The sequence below is a fragment of the Dasypus novemcinctus genome, chromosome X, assembly GCF_030445035.2.
Source record: "Dasypus novemcinctus isolate mDasNov1 chromosome X, mDasNov1.1.hap2, whole genome shotgun sequence".
Classification (NCBI taxonomy): Eukaryota; Metazoa; Chordata; class Mammalia; order Cingulata; family Dasypodidae; genus Dasypus; species Dasypus novemcinctus.
In genome coordinates this window covers 28054500-28078137 of record NC_080704.1, presented here as the reverse complement: position 1 = coordinate 28078137, position 23638 = coordinate 28054500, and the positions used below count along the sequence as shown (strand labels likewise).

General features: G+C 40.0%; 1 protein-coding gene across 1 annotated transcript in view; it reads right to left on the bottom strand.

Annotated features, from left to right (window-relative positions):
- The window catches only part of POLA1 (DNA polymerase alpha 1, catalytic subunit), a 336041-nt gene extending 312662 nt beyond the window's left edge, over nucleotides 1-23379 (bottom strand). Inside the window, exons 1-4 of the mRNA XM_058291856.1 lie at nucleotides 23065-23379; nucleotides 18640-18764; nucleotides 16093-16189; nucleotides 15040-15120 (exon numbers count right to left, since the gene is read on the bottom strand). Coding sequence (XP_058147839.1) covers nucleotides 15040-15120; nucleotides 16093-16189; nucleotides 18640-18764; nucleotides 23065-23107 — 346 coding nt within the window. The 5' untranslated portion in view covers nucleotides 23108-23379. The remainder of the gene's footprint in view (nucleotides 1-15039; nucleotides 15121-16092; nucleotides 16190-18639; nucleotides 18765-23064) is intronic.
- Between the last annotated feature and the right edge of the window lie 259 nt (nucleotides 23380-23638).

The window sequence follows — 23638 nt, the reverse complement described above, 5'->3', positions numbered from 1 at the left end:
AATAATAATAATAATATGGTAGTGACATATGAATAGATGTCAGATAAAATAGAAAATCAGGTCCAAGAAAAAAAAGACCCAATTACTGATGGATGTAAGTATATATTAGCATATAATAAAGGTGGTATTTCATATCACTGGGGAAAAATTGGCTTTGGCTACCCATTTGGAAGAAAGTAAACCAGAATAAACAGCGAATGGGTCAGAAATATAAATAGAAAAGAAAAATGAAACTATAAGTACACACACACACACACACACACACACACACACACCACAGGCAAATTCTTTTATAACCTGGGTGTGGGAAAAGTCTTTCTAACTACGATCAAAAACCCATTTGCAATAAAAGAAAAGACTGATATATTCAGCTATACCATAAATCATTTAAAAGACCACTTAGGAGAAAATATTTATAATATATAACACAACTAAAGGACCAATCTTTCTCTTAAAATAAAAGAGAGCCCAAAAGGCCAAAAGAAAAAGGGGCAATAAACAGGAACAGACAATGCCCACTGAAAGATATATAAACAGCTATTAGCTTTATGGAAAGAGACTCAACCTCATGCATAAGAGAAATACAAATAAAAACCACACTGAGATGCCATTTCTCATATATCAGAGTGGCAAAAATTCAAAAGCTTGGCAACACAGTCTGCTGGCGAGGCTATGAGGAAACAGACACTCTCAAACACAGTTCAGAGGAGGGTAAAATGGGACAAGCCCTATAAAAAAGAATTTGGAAATATCTACTAAAATTTCATGTATATTTACTCTTTGAGGCATCAACCCCACTTTTAGGAATTTTCCCTTTTGAAAATACCACATACAGAGTTATTCAATGTGGCATTATTTGAAATAGCAATGTGCATCCAAGGACACTAGTTGAATAAACTATGGTACATCTACACACTGGAATACCATGGAACTGTATAAAAATACCAAAGCAATCTACAAACTCATTGCCATCCCTATCAAAATTCCAGCAGTCTTTTTTACAAAAATGGAAAAGCTGATTCTTAAATTCATATGAAATTGCAAGGGACCTCAAATAGTCAAAATAATTTTGAAAAAGAACAGAGTTGGAGGACTCACACTTCCTGATTTCAAAACTTAACTACAGGGGAGCAAGTGTAGCTCAGTGCTTGAGTGCCTGCTTCCCAGGTATGAGGTCCCAGGTTCAATCCCGGGTACCTCCTAAAAAAATTTTTTTTAATATAAAAAAAACTTACAAAGCTACAGTAATCAAAACAGTTTAAAAACAAGACAAAACAGTGTGAATATGGCATAAGGACAGACACATATACCAATGGAATATATATGAGAGTCCAGAAATAAACCCACACATCTATGGCCAAATAATTTTCTTTTTGTTTGTTTGGTTTTTTTTTTTTTGGTTTGTTTTTTTTTGTTTTGTTAATGAAAATAAGCTTTATTACATCAAGTAATAAGTACATACAAAGATGCAAACAGCTTCAGTGATTTTTTTCCAGACATTATGATCAACTTACAGGAAATACAAAACTGAAACCTACATACAGTCTCAGTATGAAAATTTTCGGGGGTCCTTGTTCAGTATGATAGATTGCTCTTCTGTATTTATAACTTGTGCACTTTTTACCTGACTTCAAAGCATAATAGTCACACAAATGCTTAAGCAAAAATGTTATATTAAGCAGAATATACACTGCATGCCAAACTGGAACTGGCTACTAAGTAAAGTATTTGCTAAAAACAGAATCCTTAGAGATGTATTAGCTTATAAAAAGAAGAACAATTTAGGTAACATAAACACATTCAAAAGAGAAGATTAAAGTGAGGTACTGGTATCTTGGTGGCAAACTACAGTTTGATGTAAGATAGGTAACTTTTCCATGTATTATTTTTTAATTAATGTTTACAACAACAACAAAAATAGCCAGGTACTTTCTAACTACTTAAAACACAAATCCTAATCAACTGCAAAGTCTTTTCTCAATCTTAAAGTCAGTAGGTTCCAAGCCTAATGAACCATGAAAGGGAAATGGGGGAAAATAAAAGCAAACTGTTAACATTTTGAAAAGTTTCATCTGAACAGGGAGATGAACTGTAACTTCTCATCTTGTAAAAAGAAGGAATGCTTTCAAAGTTAACAAAGCAGCTAAGATCTGGCATTCCATTCTGTTTCAGTCAAGTACTCCCAAAATCAGTCCTCTAGTGCGACTGATGCCTCGTTTTAAACTCTCATTGCACTCTTGCTCCCTGCGTAGGTGGATCTGATCTCTTTTTCCATCTCTTCTATGATGGCCAGCTTCTCAGCATATTTGCTCTAGAGCAGCACTTGGCTGTTCCCAGTTCCCTGGGTGTAGCCACGGGATGGCAGCCCAAAGTCTCACTCAGCAGCTGGCAGTACTGTGAGAATGTTGTCTTGCTGGTAGAAGGAGAGTGGTCACTTTCAGCCACGCTGAGGGAGGTGGTGCGCATGTGGTTCAAGTTTGGTTTGTAAGAAGACCCAAATGATTTCCAACGACGGTGCCAAGATCATTCAGTGGAGGAAAAATAGTCTCTTCAATATATGATGCTGGGAAAACTGGACTTTAACATGCAAAAGAATGAAGTTGAACCTCTACCTCATACCATATTCAAAAACTAACTAAAATGGATCAACAACCTAAATATAGGGACTAAATTCAAAAACCCTAAGAAAATGGAAAATCTTCAAGAACTTGTATTAGGCAAGGAATTCCTTCAGTTTTATTGGTGGCTTTTTCTTCTGTCGTTTTGTTTTGCAATGAATTGTTAGATATGGACTAACAGCAGGAGCAACAAAAGAAAAAACAGATAAATTGGACTCAATCAAAATTAAAAACTTTTGTGCATCAAAGAGCACTATCAAGAAAGTGAAAAGACAACCTACAGAATGGCAGAAAATAGCGCAAATCATATATCTATTACATGCTTAAAATCCAGAATAAAGAATTCCTATAACTCAACAACAAAAAGACCAACAACCCAATTTAAAAATGGGCAAAGACGGAAGCGGCTGTGGCTCAGTTAGGCTTCCGTCCACCATATGGGAGAGCCTGGGTTCGTGTCCCGGGGCCTCCTGGTGAAGGCAGGCTCATCCGCACATTGCAGAGAGCCGCCGGCACACAAGCGCTGTGAAGAGTCGACTCGGCAAGGTAATGCAACAAAAAAAAGGGGAGACAAGCAAAAATACAGAAGAGCGCGTAGCAAATGGACACAGAGCAGACAGCAAGCAAGTCGCAAGGGGGGAGGTGAAATAAAAAATAAATACAGACACAGAAGAACGCACAGTGAATGGACACAGAGAACAGACAGCATACAAAAAGCCACAAGGTGAGGTATAAAACTTAAAAAGTCTTTTTATTTTTTTATTTTTTTATTATTTTTTTTTAATTTTTTTATTTTTTATTGACTTTGTAATAATATTACATTAAAAATATATATGTGAGGTCCCATTCAACCCCACCCCCCCACCCCCCCCCTCTCCCCCCCCCAACAACACTCGTTCCCATCATCATGACACATCCATTGGATTTGACTTGAGTAGACATTTCTCCAAAGAATATGTATACGGCCAATAAGCACATGAAAAGATGTGCAACATGATTAGTCATTGGGGAACTACAAATCAAATCCACAATGCACTTCACACCTAATAGGATGGCTATTATTTTTTAAATGGAAAATAAATGTTGCCAAGCATGTGGAGACACTGGAACCCTCATGTATTGCTGATGGGAACATAAAATGGCACAGCTACTTTGGAAAACAGTGTAGAGGTTCTTCAAAAAATTAAAATAAAATGATAATAGGGCCTAGCAATTCAATTCCTAGATATACTCCAAAACACTGAAAGCAGGGACTCAAATGGATACATACACACACACACACACACATACATAAATATATATAGTTCACACAGACATACATAATACACTCAAACACGAATACCATTTCCCACTAAAAGGAACAATGACTCTGGAGAAATGGTTGATTCCATGACTGGGGCAGAAAGAGTACAAGGTAAACCTGGAACATCTTGTCCCAAAAAACAAGGAAATGCTCAAAGATTGATGGTGCTGTATCAAAAGGACACAGATGTACTTGCATACCAATGCTCCTATGAAGGAGCATTATTTGTAATAGCCAAAAGATGGAAACAACCTAAGTGTCTACCAATCAATAAACAGATAAACAAAATATGGTCTATCTATATTTTGTAGTGGAGCATTAATCCGTCATAAAAAGGAATGAAACACTGATACATGCCTAACATGGATGAACCTTGAACACATTATACTAAGTGAAAGTCAGACACAAGAGATCACAAATTGTATAATATTGGGAAGCGGACTTGGCCCAATGGATAGGGCGTCCGCCTACCACATGAGAGGTATACGGTTCAAACCCCGGGCCTCCTTGACCCCTGTGGAGCTGGCCCACGCACAGCACGGATGCGCGCAAGGAGTGCCGTGCCATGCAGGTGTGTCCCCTGCGTAAGGGAGCCCCATGCACAAGGAGTGCCACTCAGCGCAAAAGAAAGTGCAGCCTGCCCAAGAAATGGCGCCGCACACACGGAGAGCTGACACAACAAGATGATGCAACAACAACAAAAAAAACACAGATTCCCGGTGCCACTAATAAGGATAGAAGCGATCACAGAAGAACACACAGCGAATGGACACAGAGAGCAGACAACTGGGGGGGGGGGGTGGGAAGGGGAGAGAAATTTTTTAAAAATTACATGATACTATTCATATGAAATATCCATGATAGGCAAACCCTACAGCTAAAGAAGCAGAGTGGTGGTTGCCAAAGACTGGGAGAAGGGTGAAATGGGAAGTGACTGCTTAATGGGTAAGGGGTTTCTTTTTGGGGTGATGAAAATGTTCTAGATGAACAATGACAGTTCAACTATCAAGATGACCTACATAGCCGTAATGGTGGCACAACATTGGAATATACTATATGTCACTAATAGAAATTTTATCTTACATGTATTTCAACACATTAAAAAAGGTTATTTTTCATGTCCCTAGGACTATGAGAAGTTTTATAGGACATTGGTAAAAAAATAACTTCATCAAGGAACATATCCTAATACAAAGTATTAAAATAGAAAATCAACGGGGTATTGAATGGCAAGGAAAGTTTCACGAACGGGTTTTTAATCTCACCATTGTAGGTTTGTAGGATTTAGTAGAAGAGCACAAAGAAAGAATGTGGTGAAAGAATGAATGAGGTAAAAGAAAGAATGAGGTGAAATTCCTCCATAATCTAGTGTTTCTGTTTTGTTTTATTTCATTTTCCCACTCAATTTCTTTCATTGGAACATAGTTAATATTTTTTTATATCTCCATGAAAAACAACATGCCAGAAACTGGATCATATCACAAAGAGTTGACCTTTTACTTCTAGACAAAACTCTACAATTTCTTATCAGTTTTTAATGAGGGTTGCAGAATTCCACTTCCCTTCCTAAGACCTGGTGACCTTATTGGTCTCCTAGTGAAGGACACTGAAATGGAGGTTACTTGTGATGTAGGTGAGTGGTGACAAAGCATGGACCAAACATTTCTAAGACTAGCTCTCTTTCAGAATGTCAAGTCATCTCCCTCTGATATATTGTTGAGAAGAGATAACACGAAGGCTATGGAAACATGGAGATGACTCATTTATTTAACAGAACTACATACTTTCTTTGTACCAGCTACTGTGATTGGCACTGAGATGGCCAGGACATGGGTCTTTTCCTTGAGAACCTAACGGTGCAGCCCAACCTCCTAATTTACAGCTGAGAAAACTAAGGCTCAGCTAGATGATGGCACTCCTTCAAGGTGGTACCAACAACTAACAATATGGCCAGAATGCTAACACAGGTCTCACTTCAGGGAGATGGAAGAAACATATTAGCTCATTCACCTCTTCATGTATTTGTATAAACTAGGAACACACAATTAACCACAGTGCTGTCTCATGGTACCAGTGAACAGTTTCTATATTACACAAGTTGGGAGAAACCAGAAGGGCCCGTAAATTCTAATTTAACTAATGAATGAGTGAATAAATAACACCTCACATGAAAAAAAATTATAATACACATACATGCTTATTTTTTGCTAAAAGAAACATAGGAAGGATAAACCAGAAACTAATAAAAACTGGTCACCTATAGGAGATGGGTAGAATTGAGGTAGAAGGCACAGGGATGAGGGAAGCAGATGTGGCTCAAGCATTTGAGCGCCTGCTTCCCATATGGGAGATCCCGGGTTCAGTCCACGTGCCTCCTAAAAACAAAAAACAAACAAGAAAACAAACAAAAAAGCCAACTCAGGGAAGCCGATGTGGCTCAGTGGTTGAGCGCCAGCTTCCAACCAACAAGGCCCTGGGTTTAATCCCCAACCCTAGTACCTTAAATAAAAAAAGACTTACCTGACTGTATCTCTGGACATAGTTTTCTTTTTAAGTTTTTAAAAAAATTTATTGAAGTATATCACTCACACATGAACATAAACAATAATTGTATAGTAATAGTTGTGAATTTACAAAACAAACATACATAGCATCATACAGGACTCTCATACCTCACCCTACCACCAATACCTTCCATTGTTGTTAAACATTTTAAACTAATGATTAAAGAGTATTGTCAAAATATTACTACTAACCAAAGTATTATCCCCCAACCTACCCTATTATTATTATCTTTATATCATTTATATATGAATGTCCATAAACAATAAGTGTATAGTAAAAGCTGTGGACTTACAAAGTAAATATGCATAGCATTATACAGGGGTCCCATACATCAAGCCTCCACCAACACCTTGCATTGTCGTGAGACATTTGTTACAGATTATGGAAGAATGTTGTCAAAATCTTACTACTAATTATACTCCTTACCTTATATTTGATATATTTCCCCCCCAAACCACCCTACTATAATTTTTTAAATATATTTTTTATGACAGAAATTATAAACTTATAAAACAATCATGCACTTGTGCAGATTTCCCAAACACCCATCAATCAACACACCACACTGTGGTGGAACATTTGTTACAGATAATATCATCTGATTGTTACCACACCCATAGTTTACATTTGGCAAACATTCTCCATACTGCCCCATTATCAACACAGTACATCTTTGGCACAGATGCAAGCATATTACGTTATTACTGCTAACCACAGTCCATAGGTCACTCCAGTTGTATCTTTCCCATGCTTCTCCACATTTCCACCACCCTTAAGTAGTGATGGAAATTAGCTCTAGCTCACAAAGGACACTCTTGCATCTGTACCATCAACCACATTTCTCATCCACCTCGTTTTACTGTGCTATTCAGTTCCTAGATTATTCTCTAGCACTGTCAATCGGCATTTACATCCCTAGACTACCATTTTCAGCCCATTTATAAACTACCTGTTACTCACTATTTGTTACCATCCACTCTACATTTCCACACTTTTACAGTAAAGCTAATTTAAACTCCTACATACATTAAACATCAGTAGTACATCTCAGTCCTCCTGTTACCTCCTTTAAGAATCCACCACCTACGACAAGGGCTTGAAGATATTTTCCTACAATTTCTTCTAGAAGCTTTATGGTTCTTCTATATTTAGGTTTTTGATCCATTTTGAGTTAATTTTTGGATAAGGTATGAGATAGGGGTCCTCTTTCCTTCTTTTGGCAATGGATATCCAGTATTTCAGCACCATTTTTGAATGGAATGTTCTGTCCAAGCTGTGTGGGTTTGATAGGCTAGTCAAAAATCACTTGACCATACATATGAGGGCCTGTTTCTGAACCATCAATTTTGTTACATTGGTCTATGTGTCTGTCTTTATGCCAGTACCATGCTGTTTTTTACCACTATAGCTAGATAATATAATTTAAAGTCTGGAGATGAGAGTTCACTTTTCCTTTGTAAGATGTTTCTGGCTATTCAGGACCACTTACCCTCACAAATAAATTTGATAATCGTGTTTGCAATTAAAAAAAAATGCTGGTGGAATTTTTATGAGAATTGCATTGAATCTGTATATCAATTTGAGTAGAACTGACATCTTTATGATATTTAGTCTTTCAATCCATGAGCATGGAATGTTCTTCCAGTTATTATTTCTTCTAACATTGAGTTGCAGTTTTCTGAATACAAGTGCTTTACATCATTGATTAAGTTTATTCCTATTTGAGTTTTATTTGTCATATTTTATTTTCCCCACTCTTTCGTCACTTTTGGTTACTTTTATTGATATAAACTTCATTTCTAGACTCTCTTCCATGCCTTTCTCTCCTGTTTTTCCTTTTCAGGCTCTAGCACACCCTTTAGCATTTCCTCAAAATCTGGTCTCTTCCTTAGAAATTCTCTCAGCTTCAGTTTATTTGTGAATATTCTAATTTCACCCTCATTTTTAAAAGACAATCTTGCTGGATATAAGATTCTTGACTGGAAGTTCTTCTCTTGTAGTATCTTAAATATATCATACCACTGTCTTCTTTCCTCCATGGTCTCTGGTGAGAAATCAGCACTTAATCTTATTGGGTATCCCTTATATGTTATGCAATGCTTTTCTCTTGCTGTTCTCAGAATTCTCTCCTTATCTTTGGCATTTGACATTCTGATTAATATGTGTCTCGGAGTTGGTCTATTCAGATTTTTTTGGATGGGAGCAGGTTGGGCTTCTAGGACATGGATATCTACGTCCTTCAATAGGGTTGGGAAATTTTCTAACATTATTGCTTCTGCCCCTTTCCCCTTCTCTTCTTCTGGGACACCCATGGCACATACGTTTGGTCGCCTTTTTTTTTTTTTTCCTTTAGAAGAACATTCAGCAAATGTTTGTGGGTTTTTTTTTGGTATCTTTTTTTTTTTTTTTCATTTTTTAAAAATATTACATTCAAAAAATATGAGGTCCCCATTCACCCCCACTGCCCCCACCCCACCATTCCCCCCAAAGCAACACTCTCCCCCATCATCATGACACATCCATTGCATTTGGTGAGTACATCTCTGGGCATCGCTGCACCTCATGGTCAATGGTCCACATCATAGCCCATACTCTCCCACGGTCCATCCAGTAGGCCATGGGAGGATCTACAATGTCCGGTAATTGTCCCTGCAGCACCACCCAGGACAACTCCAAGTCCTGAAAACGCCTCCACATCTCATCTCTTCCTCCCATTCCCCGCACCCTGCAGCCACCATGGCCACTTTTTCCACACCAATGCCACATTTTCTCGATTACTAACAACAATAGTTCATGAATAGAATATCAGTAAGTCCACTCTAATCCTTACTGTATTCCTCCTTCCTGTGGACCTTGGCTTGGTTGTGTCCATTCCACATCTATGTCAAGAGGGGGCTTAGATTCCACATGGATACTGGATGTAATCCTCCTGCTTTCAGTTGTAGGCACTCTAGGCTCCATGGTGTGGTAGTTGACATTCTTCAACTCCATGTTAGCTGAGTGGGGTAAGTCCAATAAACCAGAGTGTAGGAGCTGAAGTCTATTGAGGCTCAGGGCCTGGCTATCATATTGTCAGTCCAGAGATTCAGATCCCCTAGATATATCTTAAACCCCAGGACCAACTACAATTCCGGTAAAGTAACTGGAAAGGCTTGTGAAAAGAGATCACATCTGAGTCCAGCTCCATCACGCAGAAACACCAACTCCAAAGAAGGGCCAACTGGCATGGCAGTGAACTCCATCTGCCATAACCATAAAACCTGTGGGTCTCTTTAGCCCTCAAAAGGACCAATACCTGGGGTTGTATCTACTTTATCTGTCTCTGAGACTCTGCTCAGGTGTGCATAAGGGCAACCCTTCTGACAACCTCCAGACTCTTTTTTAGAGACTCATAGCCATATAAACTCACTTGTCCTTTCCATTTCCCCCTTAATTTAGGTCAAACAGCATGTTTAACTCCTGTTATTATATGTAGACAGGGATATTCTGCTGGTCCGCGTTGAACCTTTAATTCAAGGTCATTTTCTAGTTACGTCATCAGCTGGTACTTGGTAGTGATCCCTCGGTGCCAGGGAGGCTCATCCCCGGGTGTCATGTTCCACGCTGGGTGGGGGGAAGGCATTGCATTTACATGCTGAGTTTGGCTTCGAGACTGGCCACATTTGAGTAACACAGAGGCTGTCAGGAAGGAACCCTTAGGCACAGTGCTGCTCTAGGCCTTCTTCTTATTTCAGGTGTATAGGCTCACAAGCATAGTCATTAGTATCAGGGGCTCACTGTTGGACCATCATTCCTTCCTGGTCCTTGCCGTTGCACCCAGGAGACTGCCACTGCTCCCCTAGGGATGTTTGGTCGCCTTTTGTTGTCATTTAGTTCCCTGAGGCCTAGTTCAATTCTTTCCATTCTTTTCTTCATCTGTTCTTTTGTATGTTCACTTTCAGAGGCCATTTCTTCAAGTTCACCAATCCTTTCTTCTGCTTCCTCAAATCTGCTATGATTCATTGCACCTTTCATTCCCGTAAGATCTTCTATTTTTCTATGTACGCTTTCAAAATTCTTCTTTGTGCTCATCCAATGTCTTAATATCCTTAATCTCTTTAGCCATCTGATTGAATTTATTAAGATTTGTTTGAACATCTATGATTAGTTGTCTCAATTCCTTTATGTCATCTGGAGGCTTATCTTGTTCCTTTAACTGGACCATATCTTCCTGTTTCTTAGTGGATTGTAATTTGTTGTTGGTGTCTTGACATCTGGCTTACTAGAGTATTTATTCTAGCTGCAGTTTTTCTCTTTAGAAAGGGCTTCCTGCCCTTTCTAAAGAACTCTTGCTGGTTGTACAGTAGGAGCCAAGGATGTAGTTGAGTTGGTGCTATGGTAAGTTGTGAAGGCTCAAGCTGCCCTCATTACCCCAGGGACCGATAAAGCTCCTCCCAACTTTCTCCTTTGCTAGGGGTATGACAGAGTCACAGCTGTGTGAATAATCCAAGTCATGCAGGCCTAGACTATAGTTGCCCAGAGAGAGACTGATAAAGCTCACGCCCCTTTCTCCCCTGCCTGGGGCAGGGATGGAGCTGCAGATGTACCAATCTATGCAGTGTGGGTCCAAGATGACTACAGTTGCCCCAATAGCCTTCTGATTATTCAGTCTGTGCCAGCCAAAGGTACATGCAATCACCTGGACAGGTTGGTGCAGTAGCTGCCAGCCTCCTCCCTGCCAAGGTTGGGCTGAAGCCTAGGCTAGGGCTGTAAGCTGATCTGGGTGAAAGAAACCTGTTCCTACCGTGTCTGTGATTTTCAGTCCTGGCTTCCTCTCAGGTTGGGGGTGGACTCAAAATGGCAGCCACCGGGCTCTTTCCAATGTGGACAGATTTACACCCTAGCTATTCCTAGGATTATACCTTAGACAGCCAAGTCTACTAATCAGTAGCCAAAATCAGTGGCCAACTGTCTCCTCCTCCCCTGTTTTTGGGAAATGGAACTTCCAATTTCAGCCACAGAATAGCTCCTGGGGCAGCTTGCACTGCCAGAGTAGAATAATCACCAGCCTCCGCGGCTTGGCCAGTAATTTCCCGGAGAGACTGGCGCAGGTCCCGCAGCCTCCTTCCTGCTGGAGGTGGCACTGGGGCCCAGGCTACAGCTGCAATCTGATCTGCATGGAAAGAAGCTGGTCTCCACCAGCACTGTGGTTTTCAGTCTGGCCCGCTTCCCCTCATGCCATGCGCGGAGTTAAGATAGCAGCTCCCAGCCTCTTTCTGACTTGGACAAGCTCAAACTCTGGTTGTTCTCAGGATTATACTTTAGCCCACCAAATTTTCTCATCAGTAGCTAAAGTTGGTGCCTAACCATCTCTTCCTCCCCCGTTTTTGGGAAGTGGAACTTTCAATTCCAGCTACAGAACAGCTCCTGAGGCGGCTTGTGCCTCCAGTGGAGGATGGGCACCGGTCTCCATGATGTGCAGTGCTCTCCTTATAATCTTCTCTGCAGATGGGCAGTCTCCTCCTCCCGTTCCTTCAAGGATGTGGCAGGATGCTCTTCTGGTCTCCTGTAGCCCCCAGACAGGTGCTTCAGCTAGCTCCAGATAGCTCTGGGTATTTACTAACTGCCCTATAGCAGGAGCTGAGTCTAGGAGCTCCTTACTCCATCGCCATCTTGCTGGTTGTTCCTCTCGATATAGCTTTGATTTTTAAATCACATACATGTTTTACAATATTCAGAAAGATAAAATTAAAACCAAAGGATTATTTTAAAATCTAAGTTTGAATAGAACAAAAACAAATGGTTCTATCTGTAAATTGATAATATAACACACAGAAAAAAATTATTTCAAATAACTTTTGAATACAATATACTGGTTAAGCACCCTTGCTAAGACAGATGCCAAGAAAAAACAAAACTACAAAAAAAAATCTCAAACTTTATTTAGAAAGGTTGTTGGCAGAAGTACTGGTTTAAGAATCTAAATCATTTTGTATATATTTTAGAAGACAAGCATTTTCACTGAGGGTGAAGGGAGATATAAATATAGAAACTGAAGAAAATGAGGAAGAACCCTGTGATGTTGGATTTGAATCAAAGGTATAAGTATGAATTCATGACACACACACATATATACATATATAATTCACACAGACATATATAATACACACACATATACACACACATGAATATCATTCCCCACTAAAAGGAATGATGACTCTGGAGAAATGGTTGATTCCAGGTCTGGGGCAGAAAGAGTACAAGGTGAACCTAGAACATCGTGTCCCAGAAAGCAAGGAAATGCTCAAAGACTGATGGGGCTATGTCAAAAGGACACAGAAGCCAGCTCAACGGGGCTCCCACTGGCCAAATGTGGGATAATATGAACATCAAAAAGAAAAAATGATGATAATAGATACTGATTTATAATAATTTTTTAAAATCTATGCATTTGAAGTGATAATTTAAAAAAATAAGAGATAGAAAGCTATTCCTTAAAAAAGAATGCTACCTAAAAACATAGCAGTAACAAAATTTGAAAGCAATGGGTGACAGGAATATTCACATGTTCTCAAATTATGACCCCACATTTGCATTAATTACAAAGGAGGGAGATAGCTTTACAAGAAAGAAATCTGGCAAACATCATCTGAACCAAGATATCAAATTTAGCATTACCAGCAATGGGACAAACTGACATTATGAGCACTGATATAATCAATGGTTAGAACATAATTCATCTATATTTTATTACTGCCAAAAATATTGAACCCGAAACTAATCATGAAGAGGCAATCAGGCAAATCCCAGATTGTGGGCCATTCAACAAACCAGCAGTCTATTGAAAAAATGTCAATGTTACGAAAGAAAAGAAGTTATGGAAGGAGGGAAAAGGCTGTTCTACTCTAAATAAGACTAAAGAAACATGAAAACTAAAGTGAATTCTGCATTTTTAGAAAATTGCTATAAAAGACATCATTGGGACAACTGGGGACATATTTTTTTTGAGGTACCAGGGCAGGGATTGAACCCGGACCTCATTATGTGGGAAGCCGGCGCTCAAGGGCTGAGTCACATCAGCTGCCCTCAGCTGGCTTTTTTGTCTGTTTGCTTGTTGTTTGTTTTCTTGGTTTTTTTAGGAGGCACAGGGAACCGAACCCAGGACCTCCCATGTGGGAAGCAGGCACTCAACCACTTGAGTCACATCCGCTGCCCTGGGGACATTTTAATATGGACAATGCATTAGATAATACCATGATAATGGTATAATGGTTAAGTAGACAAATGTCTGTATTCGTAGGAGATCCTTCCTGGAATATGTAGAGGTGAAGTGTCATGGTGTCTACAATTTACTTTCAAAAAGCACAGCACAAATAAAAAAATATCTGTGTATGTGGTTGGGAAAGGGGAGGAGGGAGAGGAAACAAATGTTGAAAATGTTAACAATGCTAGATTATAGGTTGAAGTCTAGCCTGTTTCTTGTGGCCACCTTCAGTCTCTTGCACCGTTGCACATTCTGTTTTTTTTTAACCCTTTAAAAATATAAAAACTATTCTTAGGTTGAGGGTCATACAAAAACAGTTCATGATTTATTTTTGAGGTAATGAAAATGTTCTAAAACTATGGTGTTGGATGCACAACTCTGTGAATATACTAAAAGTTACTGAATTGTACATTTTGAATGGATGAATTGTATGATATATGAGTTATAGTTCCATAAAGCTAAAAAAATAGGCCATGAGTGGGCCACAGTTTGTTGATCTACCATTAGAGGTAGAAGACTAATTATAATTAACTAAGAAAATAAACACTGGGAAAGGATATGGCTAAAGCAGCTGACCATCTGCCTCTATATGGGAGGTCCCAGGTTCGGTTCCTGGTGCCTCCTAAAGACAACAAACAAACAATGAGCGGACAATAAGCAGACATCAAACAAAAACAAAGAGCAGATAACAAGCACAACAACAAACAAACAGATGAGTGAACCTTCTAGGGGGAGTGTGGGGAGAGAATATATATATACACTGAAGAGAATTTTCCCCTTTCATTTTACCAGAAGGAAATCAAGCTTGTTTACTCAAAAACTGTTTTTGCCAATGACTGAGTAGCTAAGACCTGACAAGTTCATTCAAATCATTTTAAATTTCAGGTAAACAAAGCAATTTGACTACTCTAGTTTTAAACCTTATCCTGTACAATTATCAAAAAGCAAAAATTCTAAGTATATCACTTCATTAGAAATTTATAAGACAATACCTATTGTTGCAGTCCTCTCAAAATCAGCAAATCTAAAAATGACCATAAGGCTGAAAATTTCAAAATAAATAAAAGACCAAACTCTGAATAACAGAGACGTGAAACTTCATTTCCTGGTGTTGTTTTTGCTTTTATGTCTAATTTTCTACATTACTCACTTCCCTCAACATTAGAACATATTCTATACTTAAAAACAATGGTGATAGGTCCTTCTTTCCCTCAAAGGGAAACTGTAATCAGAGTACCAAATCATCTCAAATTTTAAACAATTCTTTAAATCTCCAAACAGCACTCTCTTGAAAACAAAATGCTAGGTACCTTTCACGCAGGAATCAAGGGCATCGTCCTCAAGGTCATCGTCAAAAATCTCTCGGCCATCCTCCACATAGCCGATACCATCTGCAGGAACAAAGTTTAATATTGGGATCGAGTTTCTAAAAGCGGCCAATGGTATTTTAGCCATGACCAGAAAAAAAAGCAAAACTGTTATACAACAGAACAGTGTTAAACAGGTATCAGACAAAAAAACAGCATCCACAAAGCACAGGTTGTCTGAGTTAAAACCAAAGGATATATACTATACCTAACTAGGTGAGCTAAGGAAATGATTTGGCCCACAGGATCAAAGTTTGCCATAATTGGATACTTTACAGCAGTTTTACTCTACTGTAGAAGAATAAAAAGTAAAAGAATCAAGATCACCACAAGCACAGAAAGACACCCCTATCATACAAAGGGAAAATGACAGGAGAGCGGAGTCCAATTATAGAATTAGAAACAAATACAGTCAGGGGCACCATGCACATCTCCTCAGTGTGTTCAGACCCCACAAGCAGCAACCAACGAGCTTTCCACCAGGGGCATAAGAATATTATGACCAGCCTTTGCAGAGTGTTTTCCATTGTTCAAATCACTTTCCACACCTATAGCCTCATGAATCCTCACAACTCTGTGAGATAGGTATTTTTCTAATCCCTACATTACAGTTGAAAAATCTGAGGCTCAGAGAGATTAAATGACTTGCCCAAGGTCATATAGCTAGAAAGTGGAAAAGATGAAACCAGGGTCCCTTAATTCCAAATGCTATGTATCGGCACCACAGGCACAAGGCTCCTTCTGACTCCCACATAGCTATTTCCTGGAGGATTTATACTACATCCTAAGATATGTGCCTGGATTCTCCAAAATATCCTCGAAGAAACTTTCTATTGTTCTGCTTCCTCACCCTCAAATACATTAAGGAAAATCCAAACCAAAGGTATCACCTTAACAGTGCCTCACTTCTGCCCATGCAAAGCACCAACCCCACAGCAAGAGAATCTACAAAAAGCAACTGGCACAGTGCCTGGCAGGCAATTCCCTCCCACATACCGTCATCCACAATCCAGTCATCATCCTGGCGTGCCTGAACCAGCTTAGAATACTGTTCTTCATCAACTTCTTCAAAAACACTTGTGAAGTCCTCAACCTGCCATCATACAAGTTTGAGAAAAAGCTTCAAATGGAGTGAAAGTGTTAAACAATTCTGATGAAAAAAAAATGTCAAATTGAAACTGGAATGGCAGCCTGAAGGAGTAGCTGCAACCAAATCATGAGTTCTGACATTCAACACCACTACAGGGTTTTCCTTAAATAGACATCAATTAACTTAGTATTCCTTTTAGGTGGGTGTTAACATAAGATATTAAATGATTCCATTAGCATAATACACTTGTCACACCATCAATTACTCATCTACTTCATAAAAAACAAACTGAATTATAGCCAATTCTTCATTAGCTGCTTTGGGGATTATTCACTTGTAATTTTTCGACTGGTTTCTCCTAGCAAATTTGTAAGGCATGTCACCTCCCTCTCTACTACCTAGTGTATGCTCTGCAAATACATGATAATTTTAATAATAGTCCAACCAACCAAATTAATGCAAAAGGAAAACCTCCCTGGTCCATCTCCCTCCAAAAATGAGCAAAACAAACGTACTACATAATCTACAGGCAAACTAGAAATGGTTTTTGCCTGATACCCCACCACTTGCAGGTCTTTGAAACTGCACAGAGACTTAAATGCTGCGATATCTGAAGCACAAGTCCAGAGTGGCAAGTCCTTCAACTGCATGGGCTGCCGGACTGTCAGAGGGTCAGAGCATCATGAATACAGCAGGCCACCTAGCACAGTTAAAGCAACAAATGGAAGATACACAGCTGCTGAAGTTGCCCATGGAGAGGGTCTCCTGACTGACTAGATGAGCATTTGTTGGGCTGGTTAGCAAGATCTCATAGATACCTAATTAAAAATTCTCCCTTCTCTTGATAGTTTGGAGGGATACAAATTCAGCTTTTTTTGAATGGGCACGGGGTGTAGGGGGCGGCAACTCACCCCACCACATTGATCAATGCGAGAACTTGGGCACTGCTCTTTGAGAGCCTGTGGGCATAGTTGACCAGATTTCTGCTACATCTACAAGGTTTATAATAACTACAAGATCAAGTTTAGTTTTCACCTTCTTTTTAATCTACTCAATAGGGATCACTAGCAAATACTGATTTGGGCTTTTCACCATTTGGTAATAGAGACTATCCGCCCCAACAAATTAAGTTTTTGACAACACAGACACAAACTAGTGCCAACTATTATTATACTGACCAATTTTCTTTTTGAGGCAGGGGGACTGGCAAGATTATTTTTGTTGGTTGAAGTCTGTTAGGCATACTTTGTCTCTTATGTAAGTAATTCACCTATGTACTATGAAAAATAAAAATCAGAAAATTATTGTTAAAATCATTTTGACTCCATCTCTAAAAACATTGAGATGTTCATGCTAAGCACGAACTCTTAGAGCCATATAATTAAATCAGCAGTGCCAACATCTGAAATGCCCCACAGAATTTCATTTTAAAAGCTTCTACATTTTCAAAAGTTCATATGCTTCATTATAATCCTTTTAGCAATCCTTTATGATCCAGCTTGCCTCATTTAACTTGAATGAATGGTCTCAAATGACAAAAATCCTCTTCTCCTTGCTTACCTGCCCACTATACAGTATAGGCCAAGATGAAGCACATTCTGAAGCCAGACTGCCTGGGTTCAAATAAAGGCTGTACCACTAGGACCTCACTAAACTTTCTGTGTCTCAGGTACCTCACTGGCAAAATGATGTTAATCATGATATCTAACTTCATAAGGTTATTGGAAGGATTAAAAGAATTAACATATTTGTAAAAACACTTAGAACCATGTGTTTGCTAAAACAGCATATTAATTGTTGTTATTATTTCCTACTACTAATCACGTTAGTTCCCAGAGGTGGTTACGATACCAGGAGCATGCTGAAAGGGAAACTGGAGCATGCTGAAAGGGAAACTAGACCATGATGTGCAGATGGTAGCCACTCAGTTCTCTCTACCTGCAGGCCATACATAGCAGGTAAAGGAAAATGGCCAAAGCAGGCTTATGTTCAACCTTATCTGTGGGACAGCAGCAGAAGTGAGGTCCATGTTCCCACTGGCACTCTCCTTGCAAATGAGATTAGGGAGAACAATTTTCTCCAAGAAGCAGTGATTAGCTAGACTGTTCAATACTTTAAAAGTAAAGTAAAAGCACCTCTAGGTTCCCCAACAAAGTCATGGGACTTACCAAAGATGCAATGTGTTCATTAAGAAAAAAAATATATAGCTACTGTCATGTGGGAATTTTAAGATCATCTGTAAAAAAGTGCCTTACAGGAACCTTAAGGGACAAGTATTCTCTGTAATTTGTAAATCTACCTCAAGCCCATGCTTGTTCAAGATTAAGAAATTACTATTCTAGCAAGCTTGAAATATGTAAATATTTCTAATCAGTTAAGTTACAAAAGGTATCATAAGACTACCGGCAGGCTATGAATTAGGGGGAAAAAAACCCAGAAAAGTGGTTACTTACTTCATATTTATACTTTTCACCAGCTTTAGCCTTTTTTAGTCTTTCTAGCGCTTCTTGACGTCCTTTCTTTGATTTTTTTTCTCTTCGGGATCTAGAAGCTACAAAACTCCCAGAATCTGACACAGCTGAAAAAAAAGCCAAATTTACATGAGATGTTAGAAATCGTCAGCCATCTTTCTTCAAAATAAAGAACATTTCTAGCCAATACTAATACACAATTTTAATATTATACAAACGGATACTTTTTATGATGTTAATAATTCACAAAGCTCCTGTGACTCTACAGATATTTTCTCTGGGATCCCGTTAAAACAACTGACACAAGTGTTAGCTTTTCCTCCAAAAAAGGAGAAAATTCCAAATTCAACTCATGTCCAGAGGAGAAACTAGAAAAGGGAAATCAGCCTTCAAATAACCTCATCATTAGAAATGACAGGCCACCAGCCATCTAGTCAGTTACCAAAAAAAGGACAACTCATTTTGTATTCTATTAATCAGCATGCAAAAAAGGCTTTAAGATGCATCTGATTTTTGTAAAGTACTAGGCATTGTGACAGCCACAAAGATCAGAAAGATATGGTTCTTGTGCTCACAGAATTTACAATCTAGCATGGGAAGTAAGTAGCAACTGACTCTAAAACAATATTTAGAATACATGCCCTAACAGAGGTACAGATAAAGCACCTAGAATTTCAAAGGAGGGGTAGACTGAGAACTGGGGCAATTTAACAAAGATGGCTCTGAGGAGATCCTTGATTTTATCACTGGTTTCAAGGCCTCACTCAGTTGGTTATGACGTTATAGGATGATAGTGAAAAATGACAAAGATTAAAAGGTGCTTTGGTCAAAAGTAACTAAAATGCAAGAGGGCCTCAGTGTTCACTCATCCAGCTTTTGAACTATTGATGCTTTGGGGGCATTATAAACCGACCACCACACATACATACTGAAAAGATGGCATATGCAGAATTAAGACTTTCACATATCAGCTGATGAATAACCAAGTCAAGCTCGATAGTGCTGCCTGTCGGCCATGAGTTTAGACTCAGCACGACTGTCATCTATGTCTGTGAAGCCAAGTATTTTACTGTATTCGGTGCTGATTAATTTATAAAAAGGAGTAGGCACAGAAGAGGAGATGTACTGAGAAGAGGCATCCTAAAAGTGCTAACCCTCTGGAATGCTCAGAACAACATGAAGATGTTGTTATGGGGGAAAGAGTGGGGTGTATATGGGGACCTCATTTTTTTAATGTAACATTAAAAAAATAAAGACAAAAAATAATGATAAATAATAATAAAAGAACATGTATCAAATGCTGGCAATAAATTGTTGAAAACTGTATCTTAACGATGAAACATAATTAGACAGCTTATTTTTTCTAGCTTTCTGGGAATGGAATCACTCTTCATAACATCTCAGTCTATTGTTTGACTTTCACATTTAACTTTTAAAACCATTTTCAGAAAGGCATTAAGTAAAAATTAAGGAATGCAGATACCTGATGATGACAGCCACAAAATCTTGGGTGTCACTCAAACAATTTCACAAAATCGTGAGCAGACCTACATGAAAAGGTTTCAGAGATAACTGAACAAGGCCACTGTTGAAAAGTTGGCCTCAGTGTGCTCCCTTCAAGAATCCCTTGACTCCTTTAGTATATCTGACAAAATCTGTAGGTCTTCAAATTGACTTTTTCCACAGACAACATTGTTCCTTCCACTCTACAGGATTTGGGGTAGAGTTACAAATAAAGTAGAATTAGTTGCCTGTCCCCAAGGGACTTAGAAGTAGAGCAAAAAGACCTGAGGCTACCACTACAATATAAACATGATGCCATATGAGAACACAGTACTGAGAAAATGTAGAGAAGAGAGCCATTAAATTCTGTCTGAAAAATCAGGGAAGGCTTCACAGGGAGGTTTCCATCAGAGAACCGGGTGAAAAGTGGCACAAGCAGAGGAAAAGGCAGGAGCTAAATTACAGAGGGATACAAATGCAACGTGTATTCAGAAACCCAGAGAAAGCCAGCGTTAACATCTTCACATAGGCTCAACGTGAGAGTGTATGTACAGTGAGTGGGAGAACCAGGAGATCTAGAGAAGCAGTACACATTCCAGCTCTGCCATGGTGACATTAGACCACTGGTTAACCTGAGCCTGCAAGTAGACAATGGTCTTGGTTTGTTTTGTTTTTAAGCTGCCCAGCATCTGAACCTGGTTGCAATGTTGTAAGGTACACGGTACAGCATCAAGTAGTTAGCCATGTCAACAATTACCTCCTCACTGGACCAGTCCTGAAGCACAATTTTAAGCACTGTTCCTGGCTAAGCAACCCCCAGACTGGTTCTCCAGTCCTCCTGGAGTTTCTGTGAAAAACACAATATCCTTCTAATCAAGTTCTTTTCTATTTAAATCATTTAGAATTGATTCCTAGAGCTTACAACTAAGGATTCTGACTAATGCAGAGCCTCAGTGCCTTCATCTGTGAAATGGGGATAATCATGTCTGCTTCATAACATTGGTAAGGATTAAACGAGATGCTTGTCTTACTTTGTACTCAGCAATATGAGAGGAGCTCATTTAATGTCTGTGTGTGTATAGAGATGCAGGAAGTGACATACCACCCACACACACTCATCCCTAGCAGGACCATGGTATAGCTTCTAGAAAGCAAAAATAAAGCAAAAACAGTTTTCTCAGGGAAGTCGCAATATAGCACTGGAAATAGATATTTACCATCTCAACTCCCTAAAGACAGAAACCATATCCAGCCTACCCACCATTGTAACACCAGAGCCTGGCAGAATGCCTGTTGCCTCGGAGGTACATAATAAATATTTGCTGAATGAACAAATAAATGAACCATTATATCTGCTTTTTTGATCATTAAACACGCCTTGGTCCAGTTTTATGTATAACAGCAGCTACTCACAGACCTTTCAACTTTTCACTGTCGTTGTCAAGGTACTCCACCTTCTAATACTTAAGGAAAAAAGGCCCAGGTTTTCCTTTTTGGAATATGTTTCCAATGCTTTGTGTAGATAAGTTAACAAAAAAAGAATAAGCATGAAAAAATCCAATTACAAAAGTTTATTTGGTTCAAAATTACCATCTAAAGTACCACCATCTGCCCCAAAAGCAGACATTTGCCAGCAAGTCTCAGTCAACAATTTTTCAGTCTGCTCTAAAAGACGGATTCCAGTCACAAGTCCCCAGCAACTACTTAATCAACACCATGACATAAGAGGGGTCTCTAGATTGCACAGCATCCTCCAGTGAGTGATTTCCTAATGTTCACGGATGATGTAGAGTTTTTAGGGTGAAGAAAGGCTTAGTGGCAAATCACTGATAGAGGGCTACAAAGACCGTTCACATTCTCACACCCTACATCCCATTTGTAATCCAGGCTGGTCGACTCTCCAAAATAAATTGTCTTAAAAAACGGAAGGCTAGAACAAATTGAAATCTGTGATTCGCAACTAGGTGAATGCTAAGGAAGCTGATTAGGGAGCAAGCTCCCATTAATGGCGATGTATTTGAGCGACAGGAGATGTGACGCTTGAGCTAAGAAAACGAAGCATCTGATTTTAAGTTGGAAGTTCACTGAAGTTAAGTCACACTTTAGTTGAACACTGTTCGAAAATCAGAAATCAGCCAAAGCCATTTACATTTTTGTATTCTATTTTTGGAAATAAAAGACCACCACGAACAAAATGAGTGATACACAAGGCATCCAAAATGCTGCTGAACTGATGCATTTTTTTTTAGAAACTTCACCCTAAATGACCAGATTGTGAACGCTATTTCTAAGATGCACTTCAACAACTTTGCATAGAAGAATTTGAAAGAAAACGTGCTAATGCATAAAGCAGAAACCCATTACCTAAAAAGACAAAACGCACTTGTATCTGGTGACAGCAATTAGAGCTTTCTTTCCTGTTTAGTTACAACGTATTACAATTTCCCTGGCAGTTCCTAGAAAGGGGGGCGCACATCTGTTCAATCCTAGCTCTCAAGCGGATACTTGCGGCGGAAGTAGCGAAAACACTTTCAGCCAAGACAGTGCCCACACCAGGCTCAAAGGTGTGCCCAGCACGTGGGGTGCAACTCGCCAAAAGAAATGAAAATAAAGAGAGGCGAGTGTGGTGACCCGCAGCGACAGAGATGAGGCAGCCCCCCAAACAAAAAGCCACGCAGGATGTTGCTCGGAGCAAATGGCCCTGCAAGGAAGCCCCGTCCAATACCAGTTGGTCTCCCGCCCAGGATGAGGATGGTCCGCTCCCTACTAGACTCGCGCGGCGACTCGAGCGCGCACCACCCTCAGAAAAAATTTAAAAAGACACTCAAAAGCCCCACCACCCGCCCTCCTGCCGCAGTCTCCACGCTCCCAAGTGGGCATCCCGCGCGCGCGGCCGTCCCTCACCGCTTGCCCCCGGCTCGCAGTCGTCGCCATGCACCGGCGCCATGGTCCCGGAGTCTCTGGATTCCGCGCCAAGCAGCCCGAAACTGGCGCGGGGGCCGAGACAGGCGCCAGCCCGAAAGCCAATCAGCGGCTCCCGAGACTACGGACTTCCGCCCGGAAGGCCACTGACGTGCCGCCGCGCTGCGCCCCGCCCCTGGCCTTCCCGCGGGCGCGCGTTTGGCACCCTGTGATGACCCCTTAGGGAAGGCTAGAGCTGAGGGGAGGCCGCGGGAGAGCGGGAGAAAGAAGCGGTCGGGCGCTAGAAAGGAGCTGGCTGGAGATTCACTGCGCAGGCGCACGCATGCTGATGGGAAAAGACTTCGGTGCGTGGAATAGAGGCTCCCTGGTTCTGAGAGGTGCCTTTCTGGGCAAAGAGGCGCGGGCGGGCAGAGTAGTGGGCGTGGTCGGACTGTATTTTCCCGAGCCTGGGAAAGCGACTGCCTCCTGCTGTGCGCTTGGAGTTTTGCTTGATAGTTTGCTTCTCAGAGTGTTAACAAACGCTGATTTTTTTTTTAAATAACCACCACTTAAAGGT